The following is a 23072-nucleotide window of genomic DNA, read 5'->3' on the forward strand; positions in this document are numbered from 1 at the left end:
CCGGACTGCTGGACAGCAGAAGGGGGGACTATATAGAGGGGGGGGGGGCATATAGGGGGGGTGGGGATGGGGATGGGGACGGGGACGTGGAGAAAACCTTTTTTTTTTTTTTTCTCTCCCCCTCTGTTAGATGGTTAGGATCCTTTCATTGAATGTGAGGGGGCTCCGAGACAGGGTTAAAAGATATGCTATCCTTGAGTGGATGAAGAGGTTTCTGCCAGCCATCATCTGCCTCCAGGAGACACATTTGGACAAAGAATCAGTAAGATGGTTGGAGAGGGGATGGGTGGTGGCGCGATATCATTCGGTATACACCACTTACTCTAGAGGGGTCTCAATTTTGGTACATAATAAGATTAAATTTGAATCTTTGGCATGTGAGACCGATGACCATGGTAGATATCTCTTTTTACATTGTTTTGTGGATGGGATTAAAACTGTAATCGCAAATATATATATTCCACCACCATATAAACCAGATGTTCTGTACCAACTGTATAGATTTATGTTGAATAAGCAGGAATGTATATTGATTGCGGTAGGGGACTATAATGCGGTTATGGATCCACTCAGGGACAGGACATCTAGCAGAGGGGGAGGAGCACAAAATGCAGATTTATGTAAAGTAGCCCACGAATTTAACTGGATAGATGTTTGGAGGGCTCAACACCCGGATGAAATTAGATATTCCTGTTACTCAAAAACACACCAAACTTGGTCGAGAATAGATATGACTTTTGGAAATAAAAATTTAATGTCCCTAAATAGGATCATGACAAAATATATACCCATGGCCTTGTCAGACCATAATGCAATGACAGTCGAACTGGATTTGAATAAGAACAATACTCCGCTAATGTTTAAGTTCAACTCCCATTGGCTATCATTGATTTCAGATAAAGAGAGCATAACTGAGGAACTAAAACATTTTTTTATGGAAAATAACGGGTCTGCCAGTAGATTAGTGGTCTGGGACACTTTCAAGGCATTCTTGAGGGGAGTATTGTTCAAAAAGGTAAATCATTGGAAAAAAAGAACCAGAGAGAACGGGAAGGCATTGGAGAAAAAACTGCAAGAGGCAGGTATGGCAAGTATGAGGTACCCTACTGCACTAAATAAGAGAGCTTGGGAGGAAGAACAGGAAAAGATGAAGATTTACCAATTAGAGAAAGGTAGGAAAGAATTGCTCTTTCGAGGTATCCAACTAGCCTCGGAGGGCGAAAAGGTCGGTAAAATATTAGCAAATATAGTGAGAAATCAAAAAGGGAAATCATGGATAGGGGCAATTAAAGATAAAACGGGTAAATTAACCACTACACCCGAAGGTATTAAAAAAGTGTTTTGGGAATACTTCACAGAGCTTTATAAGTCTAGGGTACAATACTCAAAACAAGAGCTAGATTCATACCTGGATAATATCGCCTTTAATAGGATATCCAAGCCCCAAAAAGAATATCTGGAAAAAGAAATAACGGTAGCAGAAATAAATCTAGTTTTGGGGAAGGTTAAAGCTGGGAAGGCACCAGGTGGGGATGGGCTTCCCTTTGAAATATATAAAAACTTCTCCCAGGTGTTAGTACCAGAACTAAAGATAACACTGGACGAGGCCCGAAAATTAGGCGACCTACTGAACTCTATGAAAGAAGCAACTATTACGCTAATTCCAAAAAAGGGAAAAGAACAAACAGATCCCGGTTCATACAGGCCAATATCCCTGTTGAATACGGATGTTAAAATTCTGGCAAAAGTTTTAGCTGATAGGCTTTCAAGGGTTATCAAAGGGATAATAAATAAAGATCAGACAGGATTTATACCGGGTAGAACAATATACTCTAATATAAGAAGGACATTTCTTAATATTGAAGCTAATAGATTGGATACAGGGGAGAAAGCGATACTCTCACTGGATGCCCAAAAGGCATTTGATTGTATTGAATGGGACTATTTATGGGCAGTGTTAAGGAGATTTGGTATAGGGGAGGGATTCTTAGGGTGGATTCCGTTAATATATCTAAACCCTAGGGCTAGAGTGGCGGTGGATGGGAGCTTGTCCCTGCCTTTTGCCCTATTCCGTGGCACAAGGCAGGGATGCCCTCTCTCCCCACTGCTATTTGCTATGGCAATTGAACCTTTGGCAAATATAATAAGAAACGACAGGGAGATTAAAGGTTTTCAATATGCGGGCGGAGAAGAAAAGCTGTTAATGTATGCGGATGATATTTTACTTTTTTTGCAAAACACTGGGGAGCAGTTTAATAGAGCGATAGAGATAATAGATAAGTTTGGGTTTTTTTCTGGTCTGAAGATAAATTGGGGGAAATCACATATGTTATTATTGGGAGATAGACAATTACTAGGAGACACACGGGTGCAGGTTCTTAAAAAACATGAAAATTTTAAATATCTCGGTGTACAAATCTCCGGAAATATAGAAGAATATGAAAAATTAAATGTCCTCCCCCTAATAAAAGAATTAAGAACTAAAATACATATATGGAAAAAACTGCCAATGTCAATCCAAGGTAGGGTAAATCTAATAAAAATGGTCTTTCTCCCAAAGATACTCTATATATTGCAAAATGCTCCAGTGAGAATATCGCAGACTACCTTTAAACTATTAGAGAGACTAATGGGGGACCTCATCTGGAAAGGTGCGATCCCTCGGATAAAGAAGGAAGTCCTCCAGCTCCCAGTGCAGGATGGAGGTTTAGCGGTCCCTAATTTGTTTCTTTACTATTTAATAATTCAATACGGGAATATAAAGGGTAGCTTAGACAGTCAAGTGGGTAGGCAAGAATTAAATAGATGGGGTTGGAAAGAGGGAGGTAATCACTTAGAGGTGTTGGAGTCAGGTTTTTTGGGGAAAAAAAATTCAGATAATAGAATATTAAACTTAATAGAATACGTATGGGGGGAAATTAAGAAGATATTGGAGATTAAAGGGTTTCTGAAATACACACCGATATGGAAAAATTTTAATTTAAAAGAATTAGAAACAATAAGGGACTATATAGATTGGGAGAAAAAAAGGAATGAAATATCTAGACCAGATCTTTGAGGAAGATAAGCTGAAAGACTTCAACACAATGGTGTTGGAATTTGGGATCCCCCATACTGACACGTATAAATATCTCCAACTTAGGAATGCATTGCGGATAGTGGTACAGGAGGATAGGTATATAAGGGAAAAATCAGACAGGTTGGATAAGTTCATTACAGTAGGGGAAGGAGCAGGAACAACAGCAAGGAGATATAGGCTTTTGATGGGCGGAAAGAGAAAAAAAATCACAATGCTAGCTCTAGGAAAATGGGAAAAAGATCTAGGCTCCCTTACAGAAGAAAATTGGAAAGATGCCCTTAGAAACTATGCTACAATCTCGGATAGGGGCTCACATAAGATCTCACAATTTTTTATAGTGCACAGATTACATCGATCTCCATGGATGTTGAAAAGAATGGGTGTGAAAGCAACAGATAAGTGTCCAAAATGTGGGGAGGAGAGAGCAGATTTAATACACTGTTTTTGGAGATGTCCCAAGCTCCATAGATATTGGACAGAAATAATGGATACCATATTTTTGCTCCTGAAAGTCCGGCTGCCCAATGATCCAATAATCTGTATTCTAGGGGTAACTGAACATTTGAAACTAAATAAAAAAACACGACTGGTCTTGAATAAAGTACTATTTCAGGCCAGACTGCTCATACTTAGGCAATGGATAAAAGTAGATTTACCGACAGTGGGACAATGGAGAAAAATGGTAGACAATTTAATTAAAGAAGAACGAGTGATGGAGAATTATATAAAAAGGTCAATAAATCTCGACCAAGTGTGGAAAAATTGGTTACTTTAGTGTTGGAGGATTTTTTTTTTTTTTTTTTCTTCTCTCACATCCCCACGCGGAGGGGGGGGGGGGGGGGTGGAGGTTGGGAAACGGGAGAAGATAGGGAAAGAAAAAGGAACTGTACTTATTAATTGTGATTGGTTGATCTGTGTTTATCTGATTTTTATGGATCTGTTCCTTGTGTGAAATTCAAATAAAGACTAATTAAAAAAAAAAAAAAGAAGAAGGCTTCAGGGTGTCCAAGAAAGTCCAGCAAGCGCTAAAGAGGATTCAGCTGCGGGATCGGAGTGCCACCAGTGCAGAGCTTGCTCAGGAATAGCAGCAGGCAGGTGTGAGTGCATCTGCACGCACAGTGAGGCGAAGACTTTTGGAAGATGGCCTGGTGTCAAGAAGGACAGCAAAGAAGCCACTTCTCTCCAAAACAAACATCAGGACAGATTGATCTTCTGCAGAAAATATGGTGAATGGACTGCTGAGGACTGGGGCAAAGTCATATTCTCCGATGAAGCCTTTTTCCGATTGTTTGGGGCATCAGGAAAAAGGCTTGTCCGGAGAAGAAAAGGTGAGCGCTACCATCAGTCCTGTGTCATGCCAACAGTAAAGCATCCTGAGACCATTCATGTGTGGGGTTGCTTCTCATCCAAGGGAGTGGGCTCACTGACAATTTTCAACGCTGGCAGGATGTAGTTTAACTTCAGAGCTGGCCAGGCGCGTTCACGCGAAATCTCGGGTCTCAAGAGATGACGCCAATAGGCGTCGCTGAGACCTGAGAGCGCCGTCGTCCTAATGCCTATCGGCATCAGCGTGACGGGAAGTCCAGTGCCTCTGATCAATCACCCTCAATGTGTATACGTGGCTCGACGTATACACATTAAAGGTGATTGATCAGAAGCACTGGACTTGTTGCTGCCTTCCATCACTACGACTCTACATGCGATCCTGGCCGGGGGGGTTCAAGTCACAGGTGTTTTATGCTTATCCTGATGACTACCCCCAGTGAAGTGAGTTTTATTTAATCCTGTGATATTGTCCTGTTTGGGCATTTCACACTTTTACTATTTACTATTTATATTATTCTCATCATTTTATCAATTCTATCTTCGTTAACCACACCATCAATTGACTATTAGGTTCTAGATGGTCCTTTTTGCATAGCGGTGTATACTCAGGGTCTTCTACCTGGAGCACCCACTATCTTGACTCCACACTATTGCTTCACGAAACACTTTCTGTGCGATATAGCATTCATCACTGTATAGTGGTGTTTTCTACTCCTATTTCCAACTGTACTTGATATGGGGTCTGGCGCTCTTTTTCCTTTATTTTTGTTTTGGGGGTCTAAACTACAAGTGATTGACTTTTCAACACTGTAGACTATCACCCTACACACCTATTTACTATCGTCTTGCATGGGCCAGGGAGCATCTGCACTGGAGGAGGGATCAGTAGCCTCAGTGCTGTTCACTGATGAAAGTCGCTTCATGCTGAGCAGAAGTGATGGCCGTCAACGATGTTGGAGATGTCCAGTAGAGCGCTATGCATCAGCCACTGTTATCACCAGATGAGGTGTGAATACAGAACTGCCCTACACATTTTCCATAAATTTCACCTGAAAGCCAAATATCCCTAACATTTTGTGAGTAGTGTATCTGTTGGGGAATGGACATACCAATATCACAGGGATGTCTTCCAGGTCACAGCACACATTACTTGTGTAACTACAAACTCATCTAGGAACAACACATACCACGTGACAGCACACACATATAGTACCAGGATACAACACACATTACTTGTGTAACAACACACTCATCTAGGAACAACACATACCACGTGACAGCACACACATACAGTACCAGGATACAACACACATTACTACTGTAACAACACACACAAAACATACACACACTAGGACACAGATCACATTAGGCTACTTTCACACTCGCATTTTATGCGGATCCGTCATGCATCCGTTCATACACACACACACATCAGGGTACAGAACACACACACACCAGCTGATAGAGCACAAACACACACACACATCAGGTTACAGAACACACACACCAGGTGATAGAGCACGCACACGCACACACACACACACATCAGGTTACAGAACACACACACACACCAGGTGATAGAGCACGCACACACACACACACACATCAGGTTACAGAACACACACACCAGGTGACGGCACACACAAACACACACACACCAGGTGACAGCAAACACACACACACACCAGGTGACAGCAGACACACACACACCAGGTGACAGCAGACACACACACACCAGGTGACAGCGCACACACACACACACACACACACCAGGTGACAGCACACACACACACCAGGTGACAGCACACACATACACACACACACACCAGGTGACAGCACGCGTGCACACACACACACCAGGTGACAGCACACACAAACACACCAGGTGACAGCACACACATACACGCACACGCGCGTGACAGCACGCGTACACACACACACCAGGTGACAGCACACATACACACACACACCAGGTGACAGCACACATACACACACACACCAGGTGACAGCACGCGTACACACACACACCAGGTGACAGCACGCGTACACACACACACACACACCAGGTGACAGCACACATACACACACACACACACACCAGGTGACAGCAGACACACACACACCAGGTGACAGCAGACACACACACCAGGTGACAGCGCACACACACACACACCAGGTGACAGCGCACACACACACACACACACCAGGTGACAGCACACACACACACACCAGGTGACAGCACACACATACACACACACACCAGGTGACAGCACACACATACACACACACACCAGGTGACAGCACACACATACACACACCAGGTGACAGCACGCGTACACACACACACACCAGGTGACAGCACACACAAACACACCAGGTGACAGCACACACATACACACATGCACACGCGCGTGACAACACGTGTACACACACACACCAGGTGACAGCACACATACACACACACACACCAGGTGACAGCACGCGTACACACACACACCAGGTGACAGCACGCGTACACACACACACACCAGGTGACAGCACACACACACACACACCAGGTGACAGCACACACACACACACCAGGTGACAGCAGACACACACACACCAGGTGACAGCACACATACACACACACACCAGGTGACAGCACACATACACACACACACCAGGTGACAGCACGCGTACACACACACACCAGGTGACAGCACGCGTACACACACACACACACACCAGGTGACAGCACACATACACACACACACACACACCAGGTGACAGCAGACACACACACACCAGGTGACAGCAGACACACACACCAGGTGACAGCAGACACACACACACACCAGGTGACAGCAGACACACACACACACCAGGTGACAGCGCACACACACACACACACCAGGTGACAGCACACACACACACACCAGGTGACAGCACACACATACACACACACACCAGGTGACAGCACACACATACACACACCAGGTGACAGCACGCGTACACACACACACACCAGGTGACAGCACACACAAACACACCAGGTGACAGCACACACATACACACATGCACACGCGCGTGACAACACGTGTACACACACACACCAGGTGACAGCACACATACACACACACACACCAGGTGACAGCACGCGTACACACACACACCAGGTGACAGCACGCGTACACACACACACACACCAGGTGACAGCACGCGTACACACACACACACACACACACCAGGTGACAGCACACACACCAGGTGACAGCACACCTTCTCCCACTGTATCTACAGACACTGTGAGGACACAGGCAGTGTGACTAGACACTCTCCGGGGACACAACACAGCCGGTGTCCGTCACTGGGCTGGAGTCAGGTGTTGTGGCGGCAGCAGGGTCCTGTCAGGGAAGGCCTCGCCTCCCATTGTGACGGAGGCCTCGCCCCGCTCCAGCCGTCGCCTCCTCCCTCCAGGAGACACAGTGTGAGCCCGGAGCGCTGATACCAGAGCCGGGAAGGGCGGGGTCACGCGGACGTCACCGAGGCCTGAGGAGGGCGGGAGAGGCCCCGAAGTGATAATAGAGGGGGAGGGGGCGGCGCTCACACACCGGTCCATGTGTACATGTCCACGCAGGGGGAGGGACGCAGGACCACACGCTCTCCGCACAGGTTACTTCCTGGGATCCGGGGTGGAGTGACCCGCGGGCGCACCACACGCAGCGGGAGGAGGTGTAGTGACCTGCTATTCACCGTGGGGGGGCCTGACCCGTGACTTTGGAAACTTGTGGTGAATTCACCTGGATGGTGACGTTGCCCCAGGAGAGCAGTGGATCCACAAAGTGCTCGGAAGTGACCCGCAGTGACCCGGGGGCGGGCGGCTACCTGGACCAGGGCACAATAGGCACGCTGGGCCGCTGGTTCGGACTTTCCTCGGGGATGTTCCATTGCATCCCCCTGTGGCGGTGTAACCGTCATGTGGAGCTTGTGGACAAGAGGCACTGCTCCCTGCTGGCCGTGCCAGAGGAGATCTACAGGTACAGCCGGAGCCTGGAGGAGCTGCTACTGGATGCCAACCAGCTGAGGGAGCTGCCCAAGGTGAGCACCAGGCTGGCCACTTCGGGAAAGTTTGGGAAAGTGCATGAAGGGGTGGGGGTGGCAGTGCCTGGTGCCATGACAACACTGTGGCTGGAGAGCTATTTACAGTAGGACATCTGGGAGGTCGCCAGACCCTGTGGAAGGTGGATGGGTGAAATTGTATGCTGACTGTTGAGAGGTGTATGGTGGCCCTCCACAAGAACTTACCTGAGGGAGCGCCTGTGTGATTGCGACACCTTGGCTATATGCAAATAGAATGTCACCCTAGAGGGTTAAACCAGGGAGTGCTAAGGGCTCCACTATACAACTCTGAATTTGGGTGGCATCCAGCCGAAGAAGACATCTGGGCGGAGGATTTATCTTTCAGCCAGTCGGTGTCTTCTGAAGTGTTCTTCACAATACTGATTGGGGGAGGTTTATCAATCCGGTGTAAAGGAAAACAGGCAGATGTCCACAGCAGCCAATCGTATTCCGCCGTCAGGGAGGTGCGTGGGTGGGGCCTTCGGCCTCGCCACGTTTTCGCCAGTTTTCTGGCTATGAGCTGGCGGTAATTTCTCTCTAGGCGCACAGACTGCCGGTGGATGCGTTTTAATTTATCGCGAGGTGTGCGCCTCGTCATAAATCGAGTGCATCCACCAGTTCAGAGGATGGCAAAGATGCTGGTCTAATAAATTCTCCCCCCATAGCTTTTTGTGGAAAGATTGACTGAAACGTGTGGGAGGAGTTATTAGTGATTAATAGCTGTCAGCCCCAATAAGACAACCCTGTGTACAACCGAAGTCGGAAAGAGCAGAGCTTTAAATTTTTTACTGAATCTTTTCCTGGAAATCTATCGATCAGTCAGCTCAGTTCCTCCCGCTCTATAACAAAATATATGCCTGCAGATTGCACTGAATTTCTTGGTGACGGGTTCTCTTTAAAGGTGTTGGCCCATCTGGGACATTGACGGCCTTTCGCATGTGTTGCGTACGCTCCATTAATTGCTATGGCAGTTCTGAAAATGGTGTGCACGCTTAGATGTCCCACAGTTGTGAATGGAAAGCGCATGGCACAAGCGCATCTACCTCTCCTTTCACCACTATGGGACTTCCGGGAACGGAGAGGAGGGTGACCGCCCATATGCAGCTGCTTTCTGTTCACTTCAGGGGTCCTGTGTTGGAGATGGGAGGTCCCAGAAGTGAGACTCTCACCTATATGACATGGATGTAATATCTTTGTGATATGCCATCAGTGCCCCAGATGGGGATACCCCTTTAAGTGCTCTGTCCTGGTGAAGGAGACTTCCCCAAACTGCTTAAATCCACCGTCATTTTTGTGTTCGGCGCACAATGTCTTGTATATTTGTGGTAATGCTATCCTGGTTGTAGGGTGTCTAGTGTGTTATGGTGGAATCGCACACATTGTTGTGTGGGGGAGGGGAGGCTATTTTCTGTGCCGTCATTTGTGTGTAATTCCAGTACAGTGTTTATTGAGGTGACAGATCTGTCTCCGCCTGACTTGTCTTCTGTACAGCGTTTCTGCAGTTGTTTGCTCAGGTTTAGCTATTTATTGGTCGCAGAGCAGCTGCTCTCTAATGGTTCCCAGCCACTTTCTGCTCTCCACAGTGTCATTGTCACTTTGAGTGACTCAGACTGTCAGCGCCTGTACTGGTCTTCCTCCCAGTATCCAGGCACGCCTGCTCACGGGTTATGGTGTGTTCTTCCCTTCACACCTGGAAGGAGGAGATCACGCTATGCTTGGTTTACACAAGGTGTTGAGCTGATGTGCATTTCTGATACGGAGGAGATCTAGTGAGCAAATCATGGTGGCCATGTAGTCCTTCAGATGTTTTATTTTTGCAGTGTTATACACATCACCGTTGACTTGCATACCGCAGTCCAGTCTTTCCAGCATTTGCAAGAATCCTCCAGTCACGGATTGTAGGTTCTCATGGCGAGGCCTTTAGATTTGACAGTACAGGCCCTGCTGCGAGGTGTGTTCTCCCAGCACACAGGATCATGGAAAGTGCCTAATGCTATCAGCTGTCATTCTTATCAGTCCCCCATTGTGCTAACACAAAAAGGCAAACAGACAGGAAGGTGTTAATGAAGGCAGCAGCACAGATTGCCCCCTGACATAACCCGTTATATAATGCCCAGTGTGGAAGGAAATTCCTTCTGAGAGTTGTATAGGTGACCCAGACTGTGATCTTGGTGATGATGGGTGATGACCACGAAGACGTCTTGGGGTCTCTGCACGGTGTGGGCCAGTCACAGGATCTGCTTGCGGATTACCGGTGATTGCTGGGCTTGAGCTGTACTTTCCATTGTTTCAGATGCCAATTAGTGGTGCCGCCCCAGCAATTATTGGTAATCCACATGCGGATCCTGCTGCCTGGCCTCACTGTGTAAGGGTGCCATTATGCAGATCTCATCAGATCCAGACACCTGTTTTTGACACACTTAAAGGGCTATTCTGGTTGTTTCAAGTTAACCCCTATCCACAGGATAGGGTATAACTATTAGATCGGTCGGGATCCTACATCTGGGACCCTCAGCGATCATGAGAACAGGGGCCCTGTATCCTGTGCAACCCCCAGAAATGAATGGAGTGACTGGTCACACCTGCATGAGGCCACTCCATTAATTTCTATAGGAGTTCCGGAAATAGCCCGATACAGACAGAATTCCCATAGAAATAAATGGAGTAGCTGTGTGCGTGCCCGACCAGCCACTCCCTTCATTTCAGGGGGGGACTGCAGAGGGTACGGGTCCCCTGATCTCATGATCAGTTGGGGAGGGGGGTCCCCAGCAATAAAACTCCCACAAATTTAATAGCCCCCACAGGTTAGGGGATAACTTGAAACATGCAGAATGCCTTCCTCTGGATCAACATGCAGGATAACAGGTTGAACTGGATGGACAGAAGTCTTTTTTTATAGCCTTATAAACTGTTACTATGTTAGTGTCACAGATGTTCCCGTGACAGGTGGCAGGAGATCTGTGAGACTGGCAACACGTGGTTTGATTTGACATGTTTTCCTTTTGGATCATATGACGTCTGTGTTGTTTCTGGTGCTTTCCGCACCTTCTTTCTCCAGGTGTGGTCATTGTCATTTAACTGTCTCTATTTATTGTTTCTCCCACTATGCAATGCGGTTTATAGCTTCTGTTGGACTTATGGTTAGGATCCAATCACACACCTGGCCGGCACCCCCATAGAACTGCCTATTAGAAAATGTTCTATTTTTTTCGGGAGCCGCGGACCGGAAGATTGGGGCCGCGCTCCGGAAATGTGGATTCGGACAGCACACTGTGTGCTGTCCGCATCTCTTCTGGCCCCATAGAGAATGAATGGGTCCGGATTAGTTCAGCAACATTGCGGAACGGATCCGGACCCATTCTACAGACTTGTGAATGGACCCTTAGCTTGTGTTTGGTTCTCGGCTGAGTTCCTGGTGCTACCAAAGGTTCATTGAAGATAAGTGTTTCCTGTCCCTTTTGTATTTTGTTTATATATTTGTGTGTGTGTGTTGCCTTTCCCTGTTTGTCACTAGGCCTGAGGGAGACTCCTGTTCGTCCTTCTCTTTGGAGGAACAGGTAGACTCAGTCCTGACGTTAGTTCCAGGGTCCTATAGGGTCAGCAGAGCAAAGGTGAGCAGAGGTTGCACTATGATTTTTACAGAAGAGTAAAAATACGCCTCTGACCATTTTTGAGGAGTATTTTTACCCGAGGAGGAGTACGAAAGTTTCGGTAATTCAAATCCATAATATATAGGCCTTTACTTGCTCACATCTGCGTTGAAGGCTCCGTTTCGAGCCTCTGTTGCAGATTCTGTTGAAAGACCAAACAAAAAAGCCTTATCTGCAGGACTTTTTTGTCTGGTAAAAAGCCAGATCCTGAATGGAAACTGAACGGATCTCATCATAGTCGGCGCAGTCTGTTCAGCTGCTTCCCTGTCAGTCAGGCCTTCATGTTTTATATATTTTTTTTTTTTTGCTGAACTTTGCAGGATGGAAAAATGTTGTACACTACGCTTTCCCATCCTGCAGAGTTCTGCAAAAAGTGTGTGAAAAACGAGGCAGCACTTCCAGATTTTCGTGAAAGTGTGAAGACCCCAAACTTTAATTCCCCAGCAACTTTTCGGCCTACTCAATGAGGCCTTTGTCAAGCTATAAAACAATGCAATAAACAGGGTATATATATATATACACAAGCCAGTGCAATCACATGGTACAATTAGTGAAATCACATGGAATCAGTCACATGGTATCAAACGGTGCTCTGTCACATGACACTCTTTACAATAAATCCATTTGACTACAAAATTACATAAAAGGTTCAATAATTGTGTGAATCTTTACTGTGCAAAGTATACGTGTTATACATATATCCATACAATCTCTTAACCCACATATCGGATCTAAGAGCCTGTCAAGAGTGTGATACAAAAGTGCTACGTGCGTATAAATCAAGGGTTAAAAACATGTAATAACATAACAGGATACAGCCGCATCCTATTAAAGTATTAAAATAGTAGTGCATCCCATCAATGGCTCAATGTGGCCGCGAGTATCTGGCGTCTCCATCTGTGCTGTACGCATGCGCCGGGTCCGACAGTCAACCCCGTCCTCCTGGCTTGTACTGCGTAACCACGTTCACACGCTCCTTTGGAATGCAGCACCATGCCGTGGAAAGCATTATACCAAACGCAGGGAGAGGATGGGGGCGGTTAGTGACTCAGCCACATCCAACCAACAACACGGTTGTCCTGGTAACACGGAATGTATACACATCCTGGCTGTAACATCAGTGGGAACACTTGGGCAATCGCAATAGCGAAGTAACATACAGTCATCACCAGTACCTCCATGAATGTAAGGGAAGTCTGAGAGTACGTACTGTGCTGTCAGGGGCGACCACGATAGTCCCCCTGCTTAGCACTTGGACCAAACGGCTGTCCTCCGGGTTACCAGTGGACAATCCGAGGGCCTGTATCGCCACCCCCATCTTCCCCACATTCACTCACTCTTACCAGTGGCTTCGGGTGGGATTAACCCTTCCCATTAACATACAGTGTATCGGTGTAAACACGAGTGGAGTCGTCGGGCTCCACCTACTAATGACGTGTTCATGCTGACTGTCACAGTGGATGCTATGGCCAGTCTCACCGCACTTGCATCACCACCACTGTAGGCATCAAAATCACTTTTGTTCTTCCAAATTGATATCATGCAATGTACAACACACTCCCAGTTGCGCCCACTGATGTCCACCTCTTCTTCATACGATGGAAACAGCCATACTCGCGGACAGCTAGAGTCCTATATCGGTGTTGCCTACTGACAGTGGACAAAGGGCCAAAAAGCTTGTCCAGAAATTCTATAAAACATTGACAAATTACAAAGAAATATTCTCAAGATAAGCACTGTTGTATATTCCCCATACCAGACTGTACAGATTAGATCCACCCGTGTCCAATGGGCCAACTGCACCTCCTATCCACACAAATCCCATCTACATTCAGTATTCAGGCCATCAGGCTTGAGTATACGTAACCGGTGATAAGGTGAATCCACCTTATTTCTCGCTGTTTCAATACTCGCTCCCTATTACCTCCTCTTTTCAGAGGGGGAATATGGTCAATCACCCTAAATTTGAGGTCCTTCTCTCTGTGTCCAACTTCAGCAAAGTGTTTAGACACAGGGAGATCCCTCCATAGTGACAGATTTGTTTGAGGCGTCCGTTAATGTATAAGTTTTTTGTGTATGTTGACCGTATCGCCAAAAACCCAGCCCTACGTGCCCGATCCAGCACTTCTGTTATTTTTGTTGCTCTGCTCATCTAACGGAACAGAGTAACAGAAATAAATAGTGCTGGGGTGAACGTGGCCTAAGAGGTGGTTATTTATGCGGGGGAACCATTAGTAATCTAAATACAATCAGGCAATTATAGCCAAGTGATAAAGTCCAGTCCAGTATAGTGGATTTAACCCTGTACTTTATCACTTGGCTATGCTGCCTACATTCACTACACACATCACACACGCATCACACACGCTACACTACACACTGCTGTCACCTTGATGCCCGGGGCTATTTGTCACCTCTGATGAGCCCTCTTCAGCTCCTCCACCGCCATGTTTCCGGGGAGCCGGCCCCTCCTCCTTCCATCTCCCGCCGGCTTCCTCTGCTGCTCGGCGCTGTATTACTCTGGCGCCCGCCCAAACAAACCAATAGCAAAGCTCTGTACTGTATGAAGCTTTGCTGTTGGTCATTTCAGGCACAGGCAGCATCGCTGCGCTGCCCGTGCCATTCACAGTGCGCCCTGCGCTGATGAATGTGGGGGGAAAGTCTAAGGCATACTGGTACGCCTTAGACTTTTTCCAGGGAGCAATATGACCTGAACAGGAGTCGATGACCTCTGAGGATAAGATAGGATTCTAGGTATCCGGTGTATGAGCTTGCCTACCTTTTGGGGCCTGTTCATACTAGTAGTCTGTCAGTTCTGGAGTTAGGGTTTTCTCTACGAAGTGTCCATCTTCCTTCCCTAGTTTCCAGGCCTTATTCCGGTATCCCCTTTCCCTCCTATACTCTATATAGTGTTTTCCTCCCACACACGTTACCCTTTTAGGCCCCTTTTACACAGGCGAGTATTCTGCGCTGGTGCAATGCGTGAGTTGAACGCATTGCACCCGCACTGAATCCTGACCCATTCATTTCTATGGGGCTGTGCACAAACTGTGATTTTTCACGCATCACTTGTGCGTTGCGTGAAAATCGCAGCATGCTCTATATTCTGTGTTTTTCACGCAACGCAGGCCCCATAGAAGTGAATGGGGCCGCGTGAAAATCGCAAGCATCCGCAAGCAAGTGCGGATGCGGGGCGCTTTTCACGCCTGGTTGCGAGGTTACGATCGGGCTGGGGACCCGATCTGTATTATTTTCCCTTATAACATGGTTATAAGGGAAAATAATAGCATTCTGAATACAGAATGCAAAGTATAAAATAGTGATGGAGGGGTTAAAAAAAAAACAAAAAAAACTGAGTCCACTTGATCGCGTAGTTGCGGATATCTGTCTTCTGTAATGTTGAGCTGCCGGCTAAGGACCTGTGGTGACGTCACATCACATGATCCAATCACATGGTACCTCACCATGGTGATGAACCATGTGATGAGCACAGTGATGTCATCAAAGGTCCTATTCCTGTGCACAGCAAAGAAGACAGAAGAGATGGTGGTTGCGCAATCAAGTGGATTAAGGGGAGTTAATTATTATTATTTTTTTTAACCCCTCCAGCCCTATTGTACTATGCATTCTGTATTCAGAATGTATTATTTTCCCTTATAACATGGTATGGCTCTCCTGACCCAAACTTACAGTATCATGACCGAGTTCCTGCCTAACCGCAGGTCTACTGAGCCGTAGGCACAGAATGGCCGAGTACACACAAAATAGAATAGGACATGTTCTGGAATCTGCGGTATGGCCACGGACATCCATGTGCTGTCTGTAAATTCTACCAGAACACAGTTAAGTGAAATTAGCCTAAGAGCTTAAGGCTGGTTTCACACGGGTGTTGCGGGAAAAGGTGCGCACCTTTTCCCGCAACACCCGTGTGAAACCAGCCTTAAGCTCTTAGGCTAATTTCACTTAACTGTGTTCTGGTAGAATTTACAGACAGCACATGGATGTCCGTGGCCATACCGCAGATTCCAGAACATGTCCTATTCTATTTTGTGTGTACTCGGCCATTCTGTGCCTACGGCTCAGTAGACCTGCGGTTAGGCAGGAACTCGGTCATGATACTGTAAGTTTGGGTCAGGAGAGCCATACTCTGTATGAGAAATGTGGTCATCACGTGGACTGTGTTTCACAGACTGAACATGCTAGTGTGAAAGAGGCCCAAGGGCTCATGCAGACGACGTTGTGCAGCCTGGGAAGCATGGCCCGTGTGTCGGCAGCGCCTCCCAAACAGGCGGCAGCGCCTCCCAAACAGGCGGCAGCTCATCTGACTCAAACTCGCGGCGTTATAAATGACTAAGGTGAGCTGCAGTCAGGCTGTGAACGACTTCCCCTATGATGGGGTAGAATCTGCGGTGTCCTATTGGTTCAATGTAGGTTTTTTCTCAGCATCTAAGCACATTTTTCTAAATGCCATCCACATGCACTGTCCTGCATTGAAATATGCCCTGTGTGAACATGACCAAAAACATCCAGTTACACTTCACCTCCCTTTCCTTTCCACTCCTGAATATGGAGATAAACTGCACCAGAAGTTCTTAGCATCTCTGAGGCCTGATGGGACAGAATTTTGCCACAATGTTGGTAATGGTGATAGGTGGCATTGGTCTGTATGATGTCCGAGTAAATCTCAGGACATAGTCTTGTAGTAACATTATGATCTAGCGACCGGGTGATATACTCGATACAATTCCAATGTCGTTGCTCAGCATGGATTATGTCCTCCAGTTCAGGAAACCTAAATCTGAACTCAAGAATAGACTTGTCTCTGGTATGTGATGTAACTCTACCTTACCTGTAGTCTTTTTGTCCACTGCGGAAATGCCAGAGAAGAGAATCTGCTGGGCGATATTTGACTCGTTTGCATTTGCAGAAGATATTTTGGCAAGTTCTTTGGCTGGAGCCTTGAATTCTATTTAGCCATGTTCGACCCACCCTAAATGAGTCGGGGCTGGGAAACGTTAAAACAAATAAAAGGCCACCACTCACTTATTGAATGCTGCTCAGTTCCAGTTCCAAAGCTCCCAGTTTTTTCTACTTCCCGTCCCTGTCGGGCTGGTAGTGCTGACGTCCTGTCTATGGGAACCTTGGGGGGTGGGGGGGGGGGGGGGGTCGTCATTTACAAAGACTGGCTAGGATCCAGCTAAATATGGCTATTTGTAATTTTGTCACAAATTAGGCACACCTTGAATGAAAGCTACCCCAGCCCCTAAAAGACACTCCCAAGTATTCAAGATGGCACAAAAACGGCTATGTTCACACTGGTGTTTTGGCTTTCAGTTTGAGATCCGTCATGGATCACAAGCGGTCCAAAATGGATCAGTTTTGCCCTTAATGTATTCTGAATGGAAAAGGATCCGCTCAGTTTGCCTCCATTCTGTCTCCGTTCCGCTTTGGAGGCGGACACCAAAACGCTGTTTGCAGTGTTTTGGTGTTCGTCTGATGAAACTGAGCCAAACGGCACACAATGTAAGTCAGTGGGGACGGATCCATTTTCTCTGGCATAATAGAAAACTGATTCGTCCTCCATTGACTTTCAATGGTGTTCAAGACGGATCTGTCTTGGCTATGTTAAAGATAATACAAACGGATCAGTCTGTGCAGATCCATGATGGATCCGCACCAAACGCGAGTGTGAAAGTAGCCTAAATATCATCACACAGTGTTAGGCCGCTTTCAGACGAACGTATTGAAATCCGTCAGTATCCTGATGATATACCTACCATCAGTATTGTTATCGGGATTTCCGTGCGTATTTCTTCCTTCATTATTTATGCACTCCCATAGACTGTAATGTGAGTATTTGGAAAGCAATCCGCACAAAACTCGGACATGATGCAGATTTTAAATACTGACTGAAATTAATTCACCCATGTGAATAGATCCATTCCGGATTCAATTACATTAAATCCGGACTATATACGCATTGCAAATACGCTCGTCTGAAAGCGGTCTTAGTCAGTCACAAAAAGGGCGACGTAAAAAAAAAATAATTACACCAAAAAGGGGTGAGACACAATTGGTAAATGACCCACCTTGATGGCTACAGCCATTCACTGGCCTCAGCGGTGATGTTTCCTAAAGTGGTACGTGACCTCAGCCTCTGCAGGGACATGTCACCACTGAGGCTAGTGAATGTCTGTAGCGGCCACTGACGGGCTATCATCACTTCTTTTCCGCCAATGGACTGTAAAGGAAAAGACAGTGAGGAAAGGAGCTTTGGCAAGGAGCTGCATTCAATCAGTAGGCGGGTTTTAGTTTTCTAAACTGCAATATGTAGTGCAGATTTATGGTTTCTTTTTTTTTTTTTTTTGGGGGGGGGGTTTGTGGCGGTTTTCTGCACATAAATCTGTCTTGTAGGATTACACTAGCCTCCCAGATCATGTTTGTGACCCATGAGGATGACCTAACCAGGCTGTCTCATCCTATTTGGCATCCGAGTGCGAGGGCGTTTTACAGCCCAGCCCTCCAGTGTTTGCTGGGCTTCCCTTGAATTATCATTTGATCACATGAAGCTTCAGAGAAATGCGACAAAGTTCAAGAGGGAAGTAAATGGTTTAATGAATAACATTTGTTGAACTTGTCCTCTGAGGCCTATTTCACACTTCAGTGATTTCCATCAGTGATTGGGAGCCAGCACCACACAATAGGTGCAGATCTTTCCTTTAGGGCTCATACAGATCACCGTATGATCCCCAAAAAATACGGATGACGTCCATGTGCATTCTGATTTTTGTGGAACGGAACAGCCGCCCCTAAAGAACAGTACTATCCTTGTCCGTAATGCGGACAATAATAGGACATGTTCTATTTATTTGTGGAACGTACATACGGAAATGAAATGCACAGGGAGTAGCTTCGTGTTTTTTTTTATTTATTTATTTTTTTATTTATTTATTATTTATTTTTTGGCAGACTCATTGAAATCAATTGTTTCGCATATGGTCTGCCAAAAAATACCGGAACGGACACGTAAAAAAAAATATATAAGTTTGTGTTCATGAGCCCTTATACCGCATCTCTCCAGAATCACTGATGAAATCACTTGTGTGAACTACACATAAGGACTGTATTACACCAACAGATTATCTGACAGATTTTCGGACCAATCATTGATCAGATGGCCGTTTACACACAAATGTTTTGTTATGCACACCAACTATTGGTCTGATTGGACAGATATTGGTCAGATAATCTTTTGGTGTAATATATCTCTTAGCCCTTAAGGGAATTGTCTCACTTCAGCAAATGGCATTTATCATGAAGAGGAAGTTAATACAAGCCACTTACTAATGTATTATTACCCATATTGCTTCCTTTGCTGGCTGCATTCATTTTTCCATCACATTATACACTGCTCGTTTTCATGGATACAGACCAGCCTGCAATCCAGCAGTGGTGGTCGTACTTGCACGTGCACCAGCCTGTGTGCAGTGCCATGGTCACGGCAACCAGAGAGGCCAATGATTTTCCTACAGTGTGCAAGCAAAACCACCACTGATGGACTGCAGGGTCGTCGTAACCATGGAAACGAGCAGTGTATAATGTGATGGAAAAATGAATCCAGCCAGCAAAGGAAGCAAAATGAACAATCGCAATACATTAGTAAGTGGCTTGTATTAACTTTCTCTACATAATGAATATTATTTGCTGAAGTGCTGAACCCCCTTTAACTGCCCTTTACACGGGCTGTTTCTTGGCCAGATGATTGCTAACAAGCATTCATAGGAACAGTCGTTAGTGATTATCTGATGCTGTAAAATTGCCACTAATTACCGGATGAACGCCTGTTCATCAGGTAATTGCATCTTTCATGCGGTTACAAAAGTCGTTTGCAAACAACAAATCTGTATGGAGACGAGCGATGGCATGAGTGATCGTTCCTTCCTATATTGTGGTCAGGATCATTGAATGTAATTGCATCGGTCTCCTCCATTTATGAGCAGGCACTTGCCAGAAAGGAACGCTTACTTCTCGACAATTGCCTCCGAAATTGGCCAGTGTAAGGCTGCCTTAATTCACACGTCCTTGTCCGCAATGTATACTGTGATAAAAGGGTCAGTAATTCATCTGTGACGAATCAGTGTTTGGTCCGTGTGTCTATTTTTTGCTCCCCATGTTCCACGGACACTGCACAGCTGAAAATAAATTTTTGGAGCATCTCCTATAAATGATCTGCGAAACACAGACGAAACAGGGATGGCTTCTGTATTGGGTCCATGTTTTCCGTGGACCCATAGATTATAATGGGCGTGATTGATCCATAAACATGCTTCCGTGCTAAAACCGTAGACCAGGGATGCCCAACCTGTGGCCCTCCAGCTGTTGCAAAGCTACAACTCCCAGCATTCCCAGACAGCCTATAGCTATCTGCCTACAGCAGGGCATGAGGGGAGTTGTAGTTTTACAACAGCTGGAGGTCTGCAGGTTGAGCATCCCTGCCATATACTGTGTTAAAATACGAATATGTAAATATGTGCGGAGAACACAGACCACACACGTCCTTGAATCACTGACTTGTAAGGGTACTTTCACACTTGCGGCAGAGGATTCCAGTTTGCAGTTCCGCCGCCGGAACAGCCTCCTGGATTCAGCGATCTGGACGCAAACTGATGCATTTCTGAGACTGCTCTGGATGCGGCTCCTTCTCACAAATGCATTGCAATACCGTATCTGTATTTCCAGTTGTCGTTCAGAAAAACTGATCCGTTATTTATATTTTTTCACAAATTTAATGGTCTCCGCATGTGCGGACGGAAAGAACGCATCCGTTTTGCCGGAACACTTGAGGCCAGATCCTTCATTAATACACTTCAATGAAAATTAATGCCGGATCCGGCATTCCGGCAAGTGTTCAGGATTTTCGGCCGGAGAGAACTGCATGCTGCTGTATTTTTTCCGGCAAAAAAAAACGTAAGAGGGACTGAACTGATGCATCCTGAACGGAAAGCTCTCCATTCAGAATGCATTAGGCTAAAACTGATCAGTTCTTTTCCGGTATTGAGCCCCTAGGACGGAACTCAATACTGGAAAACAAACGCTAGTGTGAAAGTACCCTAAATCAGGACTGGTTCACACTTTAGTGTTTGGTCAGTGATTTCCATCAGTAATTTTTACCCAGAACAAGGCGCAGATCTTTCCATTCTCCCTCATCAATGGAGGCTCCATTCCTGGTTTTGGTTTAAAAATCACTGAAGTGAGGACTAGGCCTAAGGCTCGGTTTACACAGTCTGGTTTTTAGATGCAGTATACCAGGCGTGGATTTGAAAAAATGGAGAACTACTATCTGCCCTTGTCTGTGAAAGTTCTCATTTATCCAGGTCATGTTATATACCTGTAAAGAATAAATCAAGGCAACTGGATGTACTGTAGATTTCTTGAAAACGTTTCACTTGTTGGAAGAACGAGTGAAAAGTTTTCAAGAAATCTACAGTACGTCCATTTGCCTTGATTTATTCTTTACAGAAATATCTGCCCTTCCTCTGTGTGGAAATCGACCTGCCATGTGGATGTTGAAATCTGCAGCATCCTCTTCATCAGTATGGCTCCAGAGATTGATATTTGATTTATTTTTTTCTAAGCTTTTAAAATTTGATCTTCAGTTTTCAATTTGTTGCCGGACATTTTTCTAAGAAGAGCTTTACTTCATACACAAGGAAAGCAGCTTTTCTGCTCGATTTTGTAAATTCTGTTTATAACCTTAATTGAATGGATTATGACGAGTGTAGATTGATTTACAAGAGTCGACGGAGTCGTAATGCTTTGATTTCTGTACATACGCTAGATTAATACTATAAGCATGGTATTCTAGTAGATCACAGGCAGCGTAGTCACCAGTCTAGGGTGCAGTCATTCCTTTCATGTACTGGTTATCAGCTTGTGCACTCCCCGATAAATATATGTATTTGTCAAATCAAACATAAGCTTGGCTCGACAACAACAATTACATAACCTGATGAGAACAAGTAAGGCAGAAAGATTCAAGAATCCAACAATTGAAGGGAACCTGTCAGATGGATTTTGGGTATAGAGCTGAGGACATGGGCTGCTAGATCGCCGCTAGCACATCCGCAATACCCAGTCCCCATAGCTGTGTGTGCTTTTATTGTCAAAAAACGTATGTGTGTGTGTATGTGTGTATATGTATATATATATATATATATATATATATATATATATATATATATATATATATATATATATATATATAGTCATGTGAAAAAATTAGGACACCCTTTGAAAGCATGTGGTTTTTTGTAACATTTTTAATAAAAGGTTATTTCATCTCCGTTTCAACAATACAGAGAGATTAAAGTAATCCAACTAAACAAAGAAAACTGAAGAAAAGTCTTTTCAAGATCTTCTGTAAATGTCATTCTACAAAAATGCCTATTCTAACTGAGGAAAGATAGGACACCCTCACATGTATTCCCTCTTAAATTGGCTCAGATCTCACACAGGTATATCACACCAGGTGCACATAATTAGTAGATCGTTACTCTGCATGTTGAATGAGGCTTGCCCTATTTAAACCTCAGACATTTAGTTTGGTGTGCTCCTGACTGTTGAAGTGAGAGTGAGCACCATGGTGAGAGCAAAAGAGCTGTCAGAGGACTTCAGAAAAAAGATTGTAGCAGCCTATGAGTCTGGGAAGGGATTTAAAAAGATCTCAAAAGATTTTGAAATCAGCCATTCCACTGTCCGGAAGATAGTCTACAAGTGGAGGGCTTTCAAAACAACTGCCAACATGCCCAGGACTGGTCGCCCCAGCAAGTTCACCCCAAGAGCAGACCGCAAGATGCTAAAAGAGGTCTCCAAAAACCCTAAAGTGTCATCTCGAGAACTACAGCAGGCTCTGGCTA

At 45.5% G+C, this 23072-nt stretch overlaps 1 protein-coding gene across 1 annotated transcript in view; it reads left to right on the forward strand.

Annotated features, from left to right (window-relative positions):
- The first annotated feature begins 7884 nt into the window (after positions 1–7884).
- Positions 7885–23072, forward strand: part of LRRC1 (leucine rich repeat containing 1) — a 185284-nt gene continuing 170096 nt past the window's right edge. Inside the window, exon 1 of the mRNA XM_044290858.1 lies at positions 7885–8485. Within this exon, the coding sequence (XP_044146793.1) occupies positions 8192–8485 (294 nt within the window). The 5' untranslated portion in view covers positions 7885–8191. The remainder of the gene's footprint in view (positions 8486–23072) is intronic.

This window comes from Bufo gargarizans, chromosome 4 (assembly GCF_014858855.1).
Source record: "Bufo gargarizans isolate SCDJY-AF-19 chromosome 4, ASM1485885v1, whole genome shotgun sequence".
NCBI lineage: Eukaryota > Metazoa > Chordata > Amphibia > Anura > Bufonidae > Bufo > Bufo gargarizans.